The following is a 20,445-nucleotide window of genomic DNA, read 5'->3' as shown; positions in this document are numbered from 1 at the left end:
ATATACATTATTATATAAACCAAACAGCCCACTCAGATCATTAGGATCAAGGGGTCATTTTAAATACATTTTTTGAATAACTTTTAAAATAAAAGTTTTAAAATTCTTTGTTTTATTGTTGTGATTATTTTTTAAATTATTTTACTTTCTTTAATGTAAAGCACTTTGAATTACCATTGTGTATGAAATGTGCTATATAAATAAACTTACCTTGCCTATAGACTAGAGCCTTGGAATTACAGGTGCATCTTAAAAAAAGAAAAAAAAAATTTTTTTTGTAATATTGTGAAACTTTCATAGATTCTTGATTCATTAAACATTTCAAAAGTTTTTTTGTTTAGAGATTAGTTTATGAAAGTAAACAAATCCAGTATCTCAGAATATTAGTATATGCAAAAAAAAAAAAAAAAAAAAGTTCTTTAAAGTATGTTCTTTTACATTTCATTTATTCATTTAGCTGACGCTTTTATCCAAAGTGACTTACAATTGCTATATATGTCAGAGGTCGCAAGCCTCTGGAGCAGCTAGGGGTTAAGTGTCTTGCTCGGGGACACATTGGTGTCTCACAGTGGATTTGAACCCTGGACTCTTATACCAAAGGCATTTGTCTTATCCACTGCGCTAACACCACCCATGTGCATTTTATGCACTCAATAATTGGTCGGGCTCCTTTAGCAAAAATTCCAGCATCAGTGAGGTGTGGCATGAAAGTGATCAGCCTGCTGCTGAGCTTTCAGCTCATCTGTATTGTTGGGTCAACCGTTTCTCATCTTTCTCTTGAAAATATCCCATAGATTCCATACAGGGTTCAGGTCAGGAGTGTCGGCTGGCCAATCAAGAACAGTAATATCTTGGTCAGTAAACTACTTGGAAGTGGACAGGTGCTAAAGTCCTGCTGGAAAATAAAATTAACATCTCCATAAAGTGCTCCAGAATCTGCTGGTAGATGGCTGCATTGACTTTGGACTTGGTAAAACACAATAGACCAACATTGGACCAAAACATTACTGACTTCAGAAACTTCACACTGGATTTGAAGCAGCTTGGATTCTGTGCTTCTCACGTCTTCCTCCAGACCTTGATTTCCATATGAAATGCAAAATTTACTTTTATCTGAAAAGAGGACTTTGGACCACTGTGTAACAGTCCAGTTCTTTTTTTCCTCAGGCCAGTTAAGATGCTTCTGACTTTGTTTCTGTTTCAGAAGTGGAAGTGACGTCTGTGTGTGGTGACTCTTGATGCACTGATTCCAGCTTCAGTCCAGTCCTTTTGAAGCTCTCCCAGGTGTTTTAAATTGGCTTTGCTTGACAGTATTCTAATGCTTGCAATCATCCATGTTGCTTGTGCACCTTTTCCTACCCAATTTCTTCCTTCCAGTCAACTTTGCATTTAATATGTTTTGATACAGCACTCTATAAACAGCCACCCATTTCGGTAATGACCTTCTGTGACTTACCCTCTTTGTGGAGGGTGTCAATGATTTAGATGGTCTTCTGGACCATTGGCAAGTCAACAGTCTTCCCCATTATTGCAAAGAACAAGAAATACCCAGAATTTATACTGTTGGGATGGTCATTTAAAGGGGTCATATGACACTTTTTTTTTAAAGATAATTATTTTGTTTTTGGTGTAACAATGTCAACATGCTTCAATGTTCAAAAAACACATTTTTCAAATAATGTACATTATTGTAGACTATGCCCTAACTCTCTCAAACAAGTCATTTTCTACAAAGTCCCTCCTTCCGACAAGTGCAGTCTGCCTTGATTGGCCAACTGACCCAGTGCATTGTGATTGGCCGAATACCGCAAGCAAAATGTAACACCACTTTCCATAATCGCGAGTTTAATCTTTTCAAAATAAATGAAAAAGTTAATAATGTCCTTAGTTTTACCATCAGTTCAAGCCCACAATGGGAACAGAATTACCTCCTCTCCTAGGTTCACAAATGTCGTCCATAAAATGCATTGCTGTTCTGTTGTAAGTCATCTTAAAGGTTCCTAAATTCATCTACTTTCGGCAGGCCAAATAAAGCGTTGCCTAAATACACACAGCATCTCCCTGACATGGCTGCTTCAACACTAACTGCGGTTACTGAAACCACACCTTCTTTGTGTGAATATTTGGGCGACATTACTCAAATATTTCCACAGAGAAAAAGGAAAAATTATATATATATATATATATAATTTTTCCTTTTTCATTTATTTTGAAAAGATTAAACTCGCGATTATGGAAAGTGGTGTTACATTTTGCTTGCGGTATTCGGCCAATCACAATGCACTGGGTCAGTTGGCCAATCAAGGCAGACTGCACTTGTCGGAAGGAGGGACTTTGTAGAAAATGACTTGTTTGAGAGAGTTAGGGCATAGTCTACAATAATGTACATTATTTGAAAAATGTGTTTTTTGAACATTGAACATATATATATATATATATATATATGATACCAAAAGACCACAAAACAAAAGAGTATGGTAAGAAAAATGCACTCAATTTGGTTTAAGTGATTAAAACAAAGAAAAATATATATTTTGGCAAGGAAGACAAACTCCAGTATATCATGTAATGATAACATTATTATTAATAATAACAACAAAAAGCTCACAGAAAATAAAGCATACATTGACTACAATGTAATCAGTTATTTAGTTTCCTTTGTTTTTGATCACAACAGCTATTCTCTTCACTTTTGGCCACAAACTGGAAAATGGACAGGAACCAAGTTCTAACGAGTCTGCTGTTGATCATTTTTAAATTCATGAGTGTGGGAAATTGAAAATAAATACCATTCGGAATCCCTGTTGAGAAGATTTTAATGTTTCAAAATGTTTTCAACTTCACCTTTGTAAGGGGTGGTGTTTTGAAGTGCAAGAGGTAAGGGAAACCACAGAGAATGTTTTGAGTGTAAAATGTGGTTTCTTGTAAGTGTGTTCTCATGAATGTTTATAACAGGTCAATCGGATAGGTTTTTTTTCCTTTTTAAATATTTAACATACTTTTAGGGCTGCAGAAGCACTAGATTTTTATAGACATTTCTAGTGGTCTGGAAATCATCGGTGTTAAGTTATTTTTAAAATCCCATCTCCAAACAGTGCCTATTTTATAAAAGCTTAAATCAAGACTGGAAATGGAAATGCATCTCAATCAGCACCTCAAGCTGCATTATAAAATAAAAGTGTGCGAAACTTATCAATTTGGGTATTCTAAATGATCCAGAAGTAGTAATAGCTTTGGTTAAACAGATTTTGATGACAAGATTAACACAGCTAATTTAACATTTTGCACTTTGAATCCAAAACTAGAAATGGCATCACTAAATGAAAAAGATATTGTCCATGAAGGCTTGGGATTAGAAGCGAAATTGTGGTCTCATAAGAAAAAAAAAAAGCTTGGCAGACATCTTGCTCTTTATAACTTCTGGAATGTGTAGAAAACTCGAACTTAAACTAGTACTGTATATTGGATATTAATATCCAAGCAATGAAACAGTCAAATTAGAATACCGAGGTTTATTTCACATTTGTAACATCACAGTACAAACAAAAAAAAACTTTTCTGCAATAAATCCTCACAGTACTTTTCAGCACTGAATTTATGCTCTGACTTAGCAATAAATATAGAACTTGTTTTCTTCCAAATAACACCAAATTGGGAAGGAAAGATGAAAACCTATGGTGGGAAATCAAGTAGCACATCTGTAATTTTGACAATCGTTAATACCAATGTTACATCACATGGTTATGGTGTGTTGAAATATGGTTAAAACTAAACTCTGTAAGACAGCAAACCCCTGATTAAAGGGCATTAAGTCTTGACAGATGTGTACACAGATGTTAAGTGGCGTGACTTTCTGGCAAACACTTAGCTGGTTAAATATCTTTAGAGTTCATTCTTCCTGCTTTTCCCCAAATGCTAAAACTGTTTCTGGTAAATTAATTCCATGAGAAAAAGAAAAGAACATGAAATACAAAAACATGCAATAAGATCAGATCCTTTACAATGTAACTCACAGTGGCTCTTACCTGCAGACCAGGAAATGCTTCCAAGCCATTGTACCAATTTAATACTGGTGACTGAGAAACATCAATCAAGCATATCACAGACAAATGTGTGGTGCATTTTAAATCCAACTTCTGGACAGATCATTCATGCAACTAGGTTATCAAGCAAAAATTTGTAATTTACCAGTTAAAAATATTAAGGAGTGATTACAGGTTTACTTTTTTTTTTCATTTACTATAAATGACTTTTAATGGTGTTAACACTGAATACCTTTATGAACATTCCAGAACAAACTTGTTATTGCCAGAGCGAGTGTATCTGTAACGTCATTATGGCTTTATCAAAAAAACCAACCTGCCTGAAGACTCCACTGTTCAGGAAACACACTCACACAAAAACAAAATCAAGAAAAAAAAAAAAAATCAAATTAAGTATGTTTTATTACAATACATATAGCGAAGAAAAAAAAAAAATACAGAGACACATTTACCCTTGTGCTATTTAAACCCTGAATAAATGGATGCAAACAGTAAAAAAAAAACAAAAAAAAAACAAACAACAACATGACAACAGTAATCTGAAGCCCTCACCAAGCTGATGTTGGGGACGTAAAGTCCAACAGCACAGTATGGTGCTGTGAGGGCTTCACTACTAAGATAAAAGCAGAAATCTTACTGGGAACTTGCCTTGAGTATGGAGATACTGTTAGGCCAGCGGCTTCAATATATTATGAACCTTTGTCTAATATACTGTACTTGTACAACCTGAATGAAAAACAATAGAAAGAAAAGCAATACATGTATCAACTGTAACATTGATACTGCGGTTATCTTCTTTGTCTTTATTTAAGGGCAGAATCCAAAACTCTTGTGTGATATTACATATCTCAAATGTCCAGTATGCAGTTTTTCTTCAGCAGTGGGTTTAGAGCTCATTGGTTTGGCTACATTAAAAGCACAAGATGAGAAAAGGTTTAACCTCCAAACCTAGTGGGACGACAGCGCTGTTTCAGTATCGGCTGCCTGGAGACATTACAGGTGGCCTTATGCCCATGGGAGGCCCAGGTGGGCCAGCTTGGTAAGGGGGCACCATTGGGGCACTCTGTCCATAAGGAGGCATGCCACCACCCATATAAGCAGGCATGCCCTGTGGAGGACCCCCATACTGACCTGAAAGCAAAAATACATATAGTGACTAAACACCTAACCAGTTAGGCCTACCATACTCGATGATTTAAAATTCCATTATTTTTAATGTCAACAAGTGATTATTGCATTGAGAGATGATCTATAAAACAGACCGTTCCGGTCCTTGATTATGACTGGAAAATTACGGTCAAATACTTGTAAACACCTCTGATTACATCTGCATAACAAAGCCCCTGCATTCCACAGAAGAGTACAACAATGTTCTAAAATCAATGTAAGCCACAGCTTCTGTGTGCTTATTGCTTTAATTAAAAATGTCATACAATTTTTGATTAGCTGAATGCTTCACTTTCCAACTGCGAACTGTTTATAGTTGATTTGTAAATATCCTTCCCTTTAATGAGTTCACCAACATAAGTGTGATGGTAAAAAAAATGGCATAAAGCAAATAAAGAGGTGCTTTTAAATGGTGGGTTTAAAATTTTATTTGAAATTCATTTATAAATATAGAAAGTCTGTTTTATGGAAAATCAAGCATTTTATTTTGTTGTGCATTACTGAGATCAATATATAAACTCTTGATAATTTTTTTTTTCAAAATGCATATTTAAAATACCAATAATAAGTAAAAAAAATTAAATTTAACAAATTTAACCCATAAACTGAAATTATAATATCTACAGACATAATCTTACCATGTATGGGATGCCTCATTCCAGGCTGCTGAGGAGGTATAACCTGCTGGGCAGGTATCATTCCTCCCACTGCTCCACCAGGGGGAGCCGAGGCAGCAGCTGCTGCAGTCTGCCCAGGCCGAGGGATTAGCCTCTGGTACCTAGGCAGCTGAGCCCGTCTCTCTTCCTGAATCGGGGCCAAGACAATGACAATGAAATCAGACACGATGCAGTAACAAGAACATACTTTGGACAGCATGTATTCTCATAACATCAGATGACGCTTTCAATTGTGCTTCAGCAATATTTCATAATACCAGTTAATGCATTCACAATTACTTACTGTCAAATAAAGTAGTTAGAGCAAAACTCAAACACTCACCAGTGAGATATCCTCATCAGGGTGCATCAACTTACTGGTAGCACTCAAGGTGGTGAGGGTGGCTGGCTTACTTGTGACTGTGGCAGGGGGCTTGGCCACAGTGCTGGAGGAGGCAGCAACAGAGGGAGTGGAGGAAGGCTGGGTGTAGGCTGGGAATGTCACCTTAGGAGAATCAGAGGTGGTTGATGACGGTCCTGATACAGTCTGCTGCGCCTGAAATGAAAGCCACATTTTCAAAACATTTCACAATTAACGCAAAGGTCCTCCCCAATCACATAACAATCTATGTAACCTCTAAAGTCCAAACAGTGTTGCCAGATGTACGATAATTATAGTATTTGAACGATGTACAATGCAAGATAAATACTGAAAAACATCCCATAACATACAATAATTTCAGAAATGTTTGACACTTCAAATGATGGTGCTTGCATTCATAAGGCTTCTTATACTTATTGATTGTGCACACCTCAGGGTGTGTTAAGAATGTGGGAGGGTGCCCTGCTTTTAAGTCAATGAGCACTAGGGCTGCACTATTAATCAAAATTAAATTGCAAAGGTGATAAATCGCGATTCGGCAGAAGCTGTTTTCGTGCATAGCTTTCAGTGAAGAACAATCTCCATCCGAAGGCCAGAGGGCACACTCTTGCCCTGAAACTTTAAATACACGTCACAGAAAAAACCCAGGAAATGCCTATAGCAGTTGCTGAATAAACAGAAGATTTAACTGCTTTCATTAATTCAAAGTGACTAATAAACATGCTACTACACCAATTTTTATCAAAAGTATATAATAATGCAATGCTAATCAACATAGACTTTATGACTGCTTAGAAAACTATTACATATTTTGCGTGCCTTAGTTTGTGTTAGAAGCAACATCATCTCACAGAAGGATTTATTTGAAAGTCAACTGACGCAATGAATTGAGTTTGGAGCATTTACTACACAGAGCCATAGTTCATTGACAAGCTATGCAAACAGCTTTCATTATCACAGAACTATTTATTTGATTTCATAATCACGTGATTAAATCACCTGCAATTACAAATGTGATTTTGCGTAGCTTGTTAGTGAATGCTGCTCCATCAGAATTCTACTAACTAAACCAGTTTTACTTACAATATATGCAGATACTAGGGCTGTCATAGTTGATCCGTTATTCATTAACTGTATGCACAACTTAACTATCATAGAGTGAAAGTTTATCATTTGCATGTGTTTTTAAGTCCTGTCAGATTGACAGGGCAGAGAGAGAGAGAACGAGAGAGGGGGCACGAGAGAAAGCGCTCGCGAGAGAGAGAGAGAGAGAGAGAGAGAGTGCGAGAGAGCGAGCGAGCAAGCCCCAGCCGCACGCTCAACGTCTTCAAACAACACGAGAGCTGTCTTGCTCGCTCTCACTCACGCATATTAATCAATTGACATGATGGTGTCGATGTTTAAATCATTTAAAATGAGAATGTAAGTGTGCTCACCCCATTTTTGTTTGTAATAAAAAAATTGATTTGATTTCATATCAAATCGCAATATATATCGCAATGTAATTTTTTCCCAATATCGTGCAGCCCTAGCAGATACACATTTGTTTAATCGTGCAGCCCTAATGAATACTATGTTGCAGTCCATGAGGGCATCAAATTGGTACAGCAAAAGGACCCCCACCCTCAACATCTGGCAACACACAGGCTTCCAATGACTGTGTCTCAGAGGTGGAGTTTGGATCTTTCCACTAAGGTACGCATACTTATTTATCTATTGTGGTAACCTGCAGGTTGTGTCAGAAAGATGTTGGTAGAAAAATAACTATTATAATAACTGTACTCTTCCAAAATACGGTAATTTTGAGCTTCTGGTTATGATGCCAAAGAGGGTAATATAGGTAGTATAAAAACTCTGCCACTATTTTTTTTTTAATAAGACAATTATAAGTAGTGTATATTTAACATGCCCCATGCAGAAAGCATATGCATGCATGCATGAAGAAATAAACAAAAACACCAAACTAAATATCTGACTAAATATATCAACATAGCTTTAGATGCATCTTCATATCTACTAAATGACAGAGACAAGCATGTCTGCATGTGCTAATGTAAAGAGAAGCACACAAACTAGTGCGTACTTGGGCAGAGCTAGGGAACTTAGGCTTAGAGGAGGCAGACTGTGTTTCTGCACTTGCAGGGGCTGCGCTGAGGGTCGCAACACCAGTCCCCATCTGAAGCACAGAGAGAAAGGATAACAGTAAGAGTTTCCTTTAACTCCATGAGAAAACTGAACCTTCAATTTATTCAGTTAGTCCCTTTAGTGGCAAGATCTGTTTTTACAGAAAGAGAAGATACAGACCCTATACCATACATTCTCACAAAAACTGCACCTTTGGGTGTAGAACAGCTTGTCACTAGGGCAGCACCCTCAAATTGAACTCAATTTTAGTGGAAGATAATGTATAACTTATCTCTGTAAGGGTACTTCTCCAACTGCAAATTGTTATAACCTTAAAGGTCCCATACTGTACACTTTTCTGGAGTATTATTTTAGGTTTTCATGTCCTTAAGAATATATATTTGTGGTCTAATTACCAAAAATCTCATTTTTACAGCACCTTTCTTAGGAGGTCTGCTAAGAACAGGTCAATTTTAGCCTGTTTAATTAATATTCATGAGCCTCTTTTCTGATTGGCCTGTTTTCTGAGTGACGCACGGCCAGGCCAACCACACGTAACTAGGGTCAGCCAATGTCACAGCGCTAGCTGAAGGCAGCAAAACAAAGGGGAAACAGGAGGTGGCCCACTCAAACCAGCACAGATTCGACCACGTAAGGAGCTTAAAATATCATCTTGTTGGGTTCCAGAATCAACGTAATACAGCCTAAAATTAGAAATATGATCGCATATCTGCTGCCACTGCCAGACAAACAAACCGATGACAGCTATGGTTAAACACGATAAAACGAATGGACTGGACAGAAACGTTTGTCAAAAATGCTTGTGTTTGCAACACACACTTATTGAAAAGGTTCAATAAAATATTGTCTTTTGTTTTTATGGACGAGACTACAGATTTACAGCCGTATGTTTCTAGCATCTCATGATGCTGTATATGAAAAAATGTCTTTGCGTGTAAAACAACAAACTGATGATATAGAGATCTGGTTTCATGGTTAAAGTTTTTGACATGTTTCAGTGCTGTTGTTGCTCAAATGCTCAGCAACGGCATGGACGTTATGTTGTCTGGGGGTTTGACAAAAGGAGAGTTGGACAGTGGGCAGTGCTGCCTGTGGTGGTGATTGAAGGAGGTGACTCTGTAGTTCTGACGTGACCTTTTTACGGCAGTCACAATGGTTCGTGTCTACTTTAAGTAGGCTGTGTGCATTTTACTGTGGACTGACTGTTTTGAAATTTATATGGTAGTTAAATAGCTCTTAGACCCGTTATTGTGAAAAAAGCTAGGAAATTTCAATTTCAACAATATGGGACCTTTAAACATACAAATTCTTATTTTACTGTGACACTAGCTATTGTCCTTTACTAGCACTGTATAAAAAAACAAAAAAAAAACTTGTCTAATATAATGACTACTAACTTTAGATTGTTTCTGTAAATCCAATATCTCTTTTCATGATCCTTTATTTATTCACAAACAGTGGCTACACATACTCAACCAGCAAATAAGTCTGGTTCTATATTCAGTACCTGCACAGCGCTGGGAAAGAGAGGTTTGGATGCAGCGGACTGTGTGGCGGGTACAGCTGGTCTGCTGGTCATTCCAGGAGCAGTGACAGCTGCAGGCGCCATAGGAGGCATGCCAGGCCTAGCAACAAGAGGTGGCATTCCTAAAAACAAGAAAATGATCAACTACCACAACCTACTGACTAGCATTTTCTTCTTCTCAAGCTAATGTAAAAAATGGCTTTAATCAATAACAATATCACTATTCTTACACAAACAACTACTCATGCACCAAAATTTTGACAAACAAAAATGTCCACTTGAAACATAAAACATGTATACTTGGCCACAATAGTTTTGCAGGGCTGAAAACAACTGACCAAAACTGTTAATCAAACAAAGCAGTTTAATTTACCTGAGAATAAGACCTGAACAGCACAAGGAGTTTAAATTAGGGCTGTAACTATTCCTAGAGTAACTCGATTACAAAAAATGATCAAGGCAAATTCCTCTGCATCGTAGCCTCTTAATTTTTTTTTAAATGTGACACAACGCGTTTATGTCACCCACAAAGCGGAAAGAGATAAGCACTGCGTCCGAAATCGTATACTCCAAGGAGTCAGCAGTGTTTTGATTTGAGGGCGCGGGCAAACGTAAAGAGAGCGTCTTGGCATGTGTTCATTGCAAAATAGAGCTGGCATACCACAACTAGGGCCCTATGATTTCCGCTCGCAGTAATTTCAGCATCTGCTGTCTCACTAAATAAGGACGTCAACACATGAACAACATCTCCAGAACTGGGGCCCGTTCTTCGTACGTCGCTTATTATATCCGAGATCAAATGACACATCCAAGGTGATATCATCGTGCTAATCATGATCCGGCTAATTGGGTTCTTCGAACACACCTGTTGTGTATGATTAGTATCGCTGGATTGAGTTATCTGAGATAATTGCGCGTTCATGTGTTAGATTAAAAGGCGATATGTATCGATACGTGACAGCATTAATGAAAGTTTCTTAAGGGTCAATATCACGTTATCTGCATCTCCTGCGCTCCATCAAGTCACTCTTATAATAGCAGTCATCACTCAAAATAATGCACAACTCTATTATCTGACTCTAATACAATTATGAAGTAATAATTTTATGACAAATAAATATTTCAGTGAATAAAGCTGGCCGGGTCTATAGTAGGCTGTTATTTCTAATAGTAAATCCCCTTTGTTTACCAAAAAGTAACGCTCGCTTAAATTTAAATAATTAAAAGATAAATTAAATTAATGTTTTATATGTTTAATGTGCATCTCAGAAAATGCTTTATTTAAAACCCCAACTGAATGGCACTTAAATGCACTTAATTACAGACAGAGAAACATATTTTTGATGTATGCATTGCATTCTATGCATTAAAAAAAAATATATATATTAGTTTTTCTAAAAAAGGAAACTTAGTTATTCATTTTAAGAGACCCAGGAGTCTTATTTTCTCTTGCATAATTAATATTGCACTTTAATTAAGCAAAAACACATTTTATCTGATTACTCGATTACACTTTTGGTAGAATACTCGATTACTAAAATGTTCAATAGCTACAGGCCTAGTTTAAATACCCTATTAACAACATAAAAACTTTAAGTTTGGTTTGGATGATCAACATAATGACTGTTAATTATTAATATGAACCGGGCTTTAAGCAATGGGTCACCAATAATTATTAGCAACACTGACCTGGTGGCATGCCTGGCATCATCGGAGGCATTGCTGGACCTGGAGGCATCATTCCTCTCATAGGCATCATTCTATGCAAAACAGGACCAAATATAAGTCACTGAACCATATAATATATCAGATTATAACTTCAGTGACTGAAAATTAAGACCTACCCAGGTGGCATTCCTGGCATTACTGGCGGCATCCCAGGAATCATTGGTGGGATGCCAGTCAACATAGGTGGCATGCCTTTAGTAAGAGATATAAAAAATTAAGTATTAATGGGGCACATTTTTATTTGAGATGTATTTAAACTACTTAGGCTGTTTAATCTAATGGCATACACACCTCCATAACCAGTGGGTGGCATGCCGTGGGCCTGAGGACCAGGATGCATACCCCCCTGGGTCATTGGGGGCATGTAAGCAGCCTGAGGCTGAGCAGCAGGCTGCTGAAATGATGAAGGTCCAGCTTCATCATCATCATCGTCGTCGTCCTCGTCAGAATCATCCTGGTTCTGCTTCTTTTTCTGACTCTCTGCTCAGATAACAAAAGTTTATATTTCTGTCACAAATTATTCTATGAATATTTTCTACACAAATTAGTTTAGCATAAGCACTACAAGACCATACCTTGTGACTTTTGTTCAATTACTCTTCTCCGATCTTGCACGTCTTTTTCTGGAATACCCTCCATGCCATAGATTTCCAGTTCTATGTCTGTTCTTCCCGGTATAGCATTAGGAACTGAGTCTATTGTTTCTTTGTGCACCTTTAAAATACAGATTAAATAGCTCAACAACCTATAGCAAACGTCAAAGCAAATGTACCAGTAAACACATCACCACTGTCCGTACCTGCATGCAGTGTATGGCTAATCCAGGTCCGGTGTACAGCTTCTTGTGACATATATGACATTTGAAATGTTTGGCTTTTTGGTGCTGAATGAGAATCTTTTCATCATCGAAATCTCTGTTGCAATACCTTAAAGTCTGATTAAGGATCACACTGAGGGAGAGGAAAGAACGTGATGAAGAGAACGAAATATGTATAGAGCTTGAGATCGAACTGCATTGTGTAAAGAACAAGTAAATGAGCTGATAATGAGATTATAGAAGGTTATAGAAGATTACAACCCAGAAAGCGCATATGATGCACGATATGCGGTCAACTGCGACAATGAGACACAGCTATTGTGTCAAAAACACGCCCTTAATCCTAATAAAGAAGATTCACTGAATATCATTAAGAAAAGAAATTGCACCAATATGGAATATACAGGCTTCTGTTTTTCTTCTGATATGTAATAAATATGACTGCGGTGTCAAACTGACAGCATGAGCTCAAATTCACGATCACTCTCCTGTAATGGCACTGAACAGGCCGCATTGTTAAATGAAAAGGATACCAGCACCAGGGCTTCAATTGCTTCTTCTTCTTTCGTCCCATTTTAATAATAACTCGTTATTGTCTTCTAAACCAACAGGGGAAGAGGAATTCAAACAGTCAGCAAACGCAGTTTTTTTTATTTTACTTCGGGACACACACAAGAAAAATGGCGCGACTCCTCGGCTAATGTCTCTCCACCCAAAATGCAGCGGGATATGACGCAAACACGCAACATCGTCGGTGCGCTCGCGCGCTCTTGATGACGTTGAGACATAACCCCTCCCATTTGGAAACTTGCACAACCCACCCAGAGCCGTTAAATACTTTTATAATATTTTAAAGATGTATTCTATAAAATAGGAAGCTGAGCTACGGCTAAAATGTTATATCCTTACCTGCTCCCGCCCATATTCGCAGCGGCGTCAGAAAAGATTTAACAAGTTGAAAGTCTAGACTGCCCCTTAAGCCTATTTCCCTTTCATAGGTCACTTCGATGCTGCGGTGACGTCACCTGCTATGGGAACACCTTCGGTGTGACGAATGTCTGAAGCCCTATACCATCCCGCCAATCCTATTGGGCAAATAGCGCTTGGCACCGCCCTACGCATGCGTACGCATCATATACCTGGGTGCCACGCGCCATTTCGCTCAGATTTCATTCCTTCAGGGAAGCGAATCACCTGCCCTAAAAATCATCTCGCATTCTCCAGCGGTTTCTACGAGCAGTGTTTAACTCCTCTTTCGCGGACGCGATGAGTCAACGAAAGGTAAGAGCCGTATAATGGGTTTATCACAGGGAGGCACCAGGCGGCAAGGAAGTCGACCGGAAGTTGAAGTCGGCTGGGGGCTGCCATCTTGTAGCAGAACTTCACTTGCGTTAGCATTCCCATTGACTCCCATTCATTTTGGCGTCACTTTGACAGCGAATAAGTTTACATCTGAGGCATTTAAAGACTCCGTTTGTCCATTATTTATTTATAAAGATACACGACAATGTATAAAGGGCTCCATTACCTTCTATATTACATTATGGCCCCGTATAAACAGTTTTGGTAAAAAATAGGCTAACGATTGCGTCATAACCACGTGACTCTCTGTCGCATTACCGTACAGACAGGAGGAGAAGCTCGCAGGCAATTAACTTAATATGGCGTACTGGCGTTACATTTTAAAATACTATACAAAATAATTGATCAGAATACTTACTCCTGCTCACTCACGCCAAAGAACTCCTCGCTCAAGCTTGCCGTCTCTGCAAGATTAACGATGGCAGTTTGCACGCACAGCCACTTAGAAGATTTGCATCTGTCAGACAGGTTGCTGACGTCGTCAAGCTTCGTTTGAGTCTGCGCGTCAGAAATGGAAGTGCTAAAAAACGCTAAAAATGGGCTTCACTTGTCTCAATTGAGTTCCAATGGGGTCGCTGTGTCCATTTCTTTTACTGTCTATGGGAGGCACTCATGAGAGATTCGTTAGCAGCCTCTCTACATGTTCTCTCTGTGATAGCCTACAGCTATGGTAAAAAACCATTCGCTTCTGCGGTCGCCGAGGCCCTGCACGAGGTGTTGGTTAGGGGCGATATGTGTGGCTTGACTATGAATACAGTGATGCACTGGAGCTTTCCACTTGCTCGCTCTTCCCCACTCGAGGGTGTTAATCAAAGCAGATTTGCTTTTTCTACTATGTTTGTCTAACCGCGGCTTCGAACTCAGAGTAGGCTCTGGCCGGCATACGCGGTTCTCTCCCTCCGAGCGGACAGGAGAAACGCGCCTCCCCTTCATCAGTGTGCTATTTATGTGGCTATCCGCGTGGTGGATAACTATCCCTCCACTAGAGAGTGCTGTTGGACTGCTAATGCACATCCAACCCTCTCACTGCAGTCCCCACGCTCTAACATTGACTGTCTGGCAGCAAAGGCACCTCGAGCATCATTGGATTGAGCTATCATTTGAGCGCCCCCTCAGACACTCTGCACAATTCAGTCTTCAGAGTTTGAGGGACGGCACAAGAGGCTGGCAAATATGGCCAGTTTATGATGGCTCACACAGCTGCCACGTTCGCGCAAGCGGAGTGGCCCGATTTTTATCTTGTTGGATTAAATCCTGCCATGAATACGCTTCAGGATTATACACGACGAAACGCAGCGAGTTTTACGCATGCGCTTTCCTTGATGTTTGCCATGGACTGTGCCCTCCACTAGAGAGTGCTGTTGGACCGCTAATGCACATCCAACACACTCACTGCCGTCCCTACGCTCTAACATTGACTGTGTCGCAGCAAACAGCGCTTCGAGCAGCATTGGATCGGGCTGTAACGCCAAACGTTCCCTCAGACACTCTGCGCAATCCAGCTTTCAGAATTCGAGGGGCGATTCAAGGGTCCTACACAGATGACCCGTTTATGACGGCTCGCACAGCCGCCGCTTTTTCGTTAGCGGCAGAGCCCGATGTTCAATTCATTGGCCTAATTCCTGCCGTGGACACGTTTCAGGATTATACACAACGGGACGCAATGGCTCTTATGCATACACTTCCTCTGTACACGAACGCCGCAGGCTTTTCATGCCCGGACATTTTAACGTGTATGACAGCGTTGCAGAAAGTGGAAATTTTGAGACCTCTAGTATTGTTTCGGGCCATGTGGAACGCTTGCCCGGCATTTCTCAATGGGTGTTACGCACAATTTGTCACGGACACACCATTCAGTTTTTAAGAGGCCCACCTCCTTCCTGCGGAATTCTTTCCACGGTGGTAAACCGATGGAAATAGCGGTGCTGCGACAGGAGATGTCAACTTTGCTGAGCAAAGGGGCTATAGAAGACGTACAACCCTCTCAGATGGAGGCAGGGTTTTACAGCCGTTATTTTGTGGTACCAAAAAAAAAAAAAAAAGACAGCGGATTGCGACCCCGTACTTCTCAAATGCATGGATGCAGCTCTGGCCCCGTTGCTGCTCCAGGGCATTCGTATTTGAACTACTTAGACGATTGGCTGGTGTTAGTGCAATCGCAGACTCAAGCACACTCTCATTGGGATCTTGTGCTGAATCACTTAAACAGCCTAGGCTTTTGCACGAATTTCCAGAGAAGTGTTTTAATCCCCTCTCAACGGATAACCTTTCTGGGAATAGAATTGGACTCTCGCGCGATGACAGCAAAGCTTTCTCTCCCGCACGCTCAGTCGATTGCGTCATGCGTGCGACGCTTCAAAGTGGGTCGCACAGTGACAGCGAGATTGTGCCTCAGACTTTTAGGTCTAATGGCAGCGGCATTCCCCGTAATTTGTCTGGGGTTACTTCATATGCGCCCTTTTCAGTGGTGGGCGAAAAGACGAAATATTTCACCCCGTTGTCTTCCGCATCGGATGATTTCGTTAAAATTAGTTACGTTAAAATTAGAGTTGTGTGATGTCGTTAAAATTATGGATGCCAACCGAATTTCTCCTAACCGGGGTTCGGCTGGGGATTTGTGCTTTCCGAGAGACCATCACGACGGATGCATCTTTGACCGGTTGGGGAGCTTTTGTCAAGGGCGACCAGCCCACGGAGTGTGGACAGCGGCACAATGCAGTTGGCATATAAACAGGTTGGAATTACTGGCAGTTTTTCTGGCTCTCCAGTATTTCTCGAATTTGCTGATCGGCCGTCATGTGCTGCTCAGATCAGACAACACAGCGGTTGTGTCATACCTGAATCATCAGGAAGGATTACGCTCTCGCCCCCTGTGCAGGCTGGCGAGACATGTTCTTCTTTGGTCTCAGAACAAATTTCTGTCGATCCGAGCTGTTCATGTCCCCGGACGTTTGTACTTCGGAGCGGATTTGCTATCCAGACAGGCTCTGGAACAAGGGGAATGGAGATTACACTCACAAACGGTGAATCTCTTATGGCAGATTTTCGGAGAAACGAGAGTGGATTTATTCGCGTCGAGCATGACTACGCATTGCCCACTATGGTTCTCCCTATGCCCCATCGCCCCTGGGCTTTGCTGCGTTAGCTCACAGTTGGCCCAGGACCAGTCTGTATGCTTTTTCCCCGATTCATTTGATCCCAGCGGTATTATCCTAAATACGGCTGAACAGAGTGGAACAGCTGCTGCTGGTGGCTCCGCGGTGGCGCACACAGCCGTGGTTTGCAGTCCTGATCAGTCTGTAAGCGTGTTCTCCATGGAGTTTCCCCTCAGACAGGATTTATTATCACAAGCACAGGGACTGATCTGGCACCCGAGGCCAGATCTGTGGAAACTGTGGGCGTGGCCTCTGAGCGGAGTGAGTTAGTATGTCTTTCTGTTGAAACTACCGAGACTATACTGAATTCTAGAGCAGCTTCTACGAGACGCTTATATGCTTTAAAGTGGAGACTGTTTACGACCTGGTGTGAAAATCGTAATGTGGATCCAATTGGATCCAATTGTTATTTGCACCTCTTGCCACATGTACAGTTTATCTATCTCTGTCGCTGATGAGGGATTCACATGTGATAAATGCAGGGAAATAGTTAGGCTGACAGAGAAGATTTCAGAATTAGAGACACGCATCCAAACTTTAATTGAGGACAGTAAGAATGTTAGGGCTCTAGATATGGCTTTGGATGCGTCTAGCTCAGGGACTCCTGTACAAAACACCGCTCTTCTGTTCCGATCAAAACATTAAACAGGTTCCCCCCACTCAGTGATGCACCCACTGAGAAACCTGATGAAAGTGCTCTAGTTATTGGCGATTCTATTGTACGGAACGTGAATATAGAGACACCAGCCACCATAGTCAAATGTTTACCGGGAGCCAGAGCGCCTGACATCTTGGCAAATTTAAAAGTGCTGGCTAATGCTAAGCGTAAATACAGTAAGATTGTTATTCATGCCGGCGCTAATGATGTTCGACTTCGCCAGTCGGAGATCACTAAAAATAACTTTAAAGAGGTGTGTGAACTTGCAAGCACGATGTCAGACACTGTAATATGCTCTGGTCCCCTGCCTGCTTACCGTGGTGACGAGATGCATAGCAGATTGTCATCACTCAATGGCTGGATGTCTAAGTGGTGCCCACAGAATAACATAGGTTTCATAGACAATTGGACGAGCTTTTGGGGCAGACCTGACCTGTTTAAAAGAGATGGTCTTCATCCCTCCTGGGGTGGTGCTGCTCTTCTGTCTAGAAATATGGCACATAGTCTTAGTGTTTATACTTGACTAACTGGGGCCCAGGTCAGGAAGCAGACAGACTGGCTAAACCTACCGTCTGCTAGCTGCCTCCCGTCACAGAGGTCAGCTAATTCTCAGCACATAGAGACTCTTTCACCTAGATATCACACTATAGAGACTGTGTCTGTTCCCCGAACTAGAAAATACAAAAAACGTCCAAACCAAGTTAAGGTTAACAATTTAATTGAGGTTCAACAAATAAAAAACAAATGCAATATGGATAAACAAATGATAAAGATTGGCTTATTGAATATCAGATCCATTTCTACGAAAACACTTTTTGTAAATAATATGATAACTGATCATAATATAGATGTGCTCTGTTTGACAGAAACTTGGCTAAAACCTGATGATTACATTATTTGTAAATGAGTCCACCCCCCAAGATTATTGTTATAAACACGAGCCGCGTCTAAAAGGCAAAGGGGGAGGAGTTGCTTCAATTTATAACAACGTTTTCAGGATTTCTCAGAGGGCAGGCTTCAAGTATAACTCATTTGAAGTAATGGTGCTTCATATAACATTATCCAGAGAAACCAATGTTAATGATAAATCCCCTGTTATGTTTGTACTGGCTACTGTATACAGGCCACCAGGGCACCATACAGACTTTATTAAAGAGTTTGGTGATTTTACATCCGAGTTAGTTCTGGCTGCAGATAAAGTCTTAATAGTTGGTGATTTTAATATGTCGATAATGAAAAAGATGCATTGGGATCAGCATTTATAGACATTCTGAACTCTATTGGGGTTAGACAACATGTTTCAGGACCTACTCATTGTCGAAATCATACTCTAGATTTAATACTGTCACATGGAATTGATGTTGATAGTGTTGAAATTATTCAGCCAAGTGATGATATCTCAGATCATTATTTAGTTCTGTGTAAACTTCATATAGCCAAAATTGTAAATTCTACTTCTTGTTACAAGTATCGAAGAACCATCACTTCTACCACAAAAGACTGCTTTTTAAGTTATCTTCCTGATGTATCCGAATTCCTTAGCATATCCAAAACCTCAGAACAACTTGATGATGTAACAGAAACTATGGACTCTCTCTTTTCTAGCACTTTAAATACAGTTGCTCCTTTACGCTTAAGGAAGGTTAAGGAAAACAGTTTGACACCATGGTATAATGAGCATACTCGCACCCTAAAGAGAGCAGCCCGAAAAATGGAGCGCAGCTGGAGGAAAACAAAACTAGAGGTATTTCGTATTGCTTGGCGGGAAAGTAGCATATCCCATAGAAAACCATTAAAAGCTGCTAGATCTGATTACTTTTCTTCTCTTTTAGAAGAAAACAAACATAACCCCAGGTATTTATTCAATACAGTGGCTAAATTAACGAAAAATAAAGCCTAAACAAGTGTTGACATTTCCCAACACCACAACAGTAATGACTTTATGAACTACTTTACTTCTAAAATCGATACTATTAGAGATAAAATTGCAACCATTCAGCCGTCAGCTACCGTATCACATCAGACAGTGCACTATAGACCCCCTGAGGAACAGTTCCACTCATTCTCTACTATAGGAGAGGAAGAATTGTATAAACTTGTTAAATCATCTAAACCAACAACATGTATGTTAGACCCTATACCATCTAAGCTCTTAAAAGAGGTGCTTTCCAGAAGTCATATGTCCTCTTCTGACTATTATTAATTCCTCATTGTCATTAGGATATGTCCCCCAAACCTTCAAACTGGCTGTTATTAAGCCTCTCATAAAAAAGCCACAACTTGACCCCAGAGAACTTGTTAATTATAGACCAATCTCGAATCTCCCTTTTCTGTCCAAGATACTAGAAAAGGTGGTATCCTCACAATTATATTCCTTCTTAGAGAATAATGGTATATGTGAGGATTTCCAGTCAGGATTTAGACCGTATCATAGTACTGAGACTGCTCTCCTTAGAGTTACAAATGATCTGCTCTTATCATCTGATCGTGGGTGTATCTCTCTATTAGTTTTATTGGATCTTAGTGCTGCGTTTGACACAATTGACCACAACATTCTTTTGCATAGACTTGAACACTTTGTTGGCATCAGTGGAAGTGCATTAGCATGGTTTAAATCGTACTTATATGACCGCCATCAGTTCGTAGCAGTGAATGAAGATGTATCATATCGATCACAAGTGCAGTATGGAGTACCTCAAGGCTCAGTACTAGGGCCGCTACTCTACACGCTTTATATGTTACCCTTGGGAGATATCATCAGGAAACATGGTGTTAGCTTTCACTGTTATGCTGATGATACGCAGCTC

The 20,445-nt window shown here is 40.0% G+C and overlaps 1 protein-coding gene across 4 annotated transcripts; it reads right to left on the bottom strand.

The window, feature by feature from the left end:
* Positions 1 to 3,497: 3,497 nt before the first annotated feature.
* Positions 3,498 to 13,203, bottom strand: LOC127959214 (BUB3-interacting and GLEBS motif-containing protein ZNF207). 4 transcript variants are annotated; one of them, XM_052558246.1, is made up of 12 exons: positions 12,997 to 13,203; positions 12,446 to 12,572; positions 12,222 to 12,360; positions 11,938 to 12,126; positions 11,763 to 11,838; positions 11,608 to 11,678; positions 9,901 to 10,040; positions 8,332 to 8,424; positions 6,210 to 6,422; positions 5,849 to 6,014; positions 4,984 to 5,174; positions 3,498 to 4,769 (listed from the first exon to the last, which is right to left on the bottom strand). In XM_052558246.1, the coding sequence occupies exons 1-11, from the start codon at positions 13,035 to 13,037 to the stop codon at positions 5,014 to 5,016; spliced, it is 1,416 nt and encodes a 471-aa protein (XP_052414206.1). In that variant the 5' UTR covers positions 13,038 to 13,203; the 3' UTR covers positions 3,498 to 4,769; positions 4,984 to 5,013. The 4 variants fall into 4 exon arrangements, with proteins under 4 accessions (XP_052414206.1, XP_052414205.1, XP_052414204.1 ...); XM_052558245.1 differs by having other exon boundaries at positions 4,992 to 5,174; XM_052558244.1 differs by having other exon boundaries at positions 3,498 to 5,174.
* Positions 13,204 to 20,445: the final 7,242 nt, after the last annotated feature.

The sequence above is a fragment of the Carassius gibelio genome, chromosome B6 (genome assembly GCF_023724105.1).
Source record: "Carassius gibelio isolate Cgi1373 ecotype wild population from Czech Republic chromosome B6, carGib1.2-hapl.c, whole genome shotgun sequence".
NCBI classification, from domain to species: domain Eukaryota; kingdom Metazoa; phylum Chordata; class Actinopteri; order Cypriniformes; family Cyprinidae; genus Carassius; species Carassius gibelio.
This window is presented reverse-complemented; position numbering and strand designations above follow the sequence as displayed.

Coding starts and splice junctions, on each gene's coding strand:
- LOC127959214 (XM_052558244.1), bottom strand. CDS start 13,037: ATGGGACGAAAGAAGAAGAAGCAATTGAAGCCCTGGTGCTG. Junction 11,839..11,937: donor GCCACCCACTGGTTATGGAG/GTGTGTATGCCA, acceptor CTCTTACTAAAG/GCATGCCACCTATGTTGACT. Junction 8,425..9,900: donor TCTTTCCCAGCGCTGTGCAG/GTACTGAATATA, acceptor TCTGTGCTTCAG/ATGGGGACTGGTGTTGCGAC.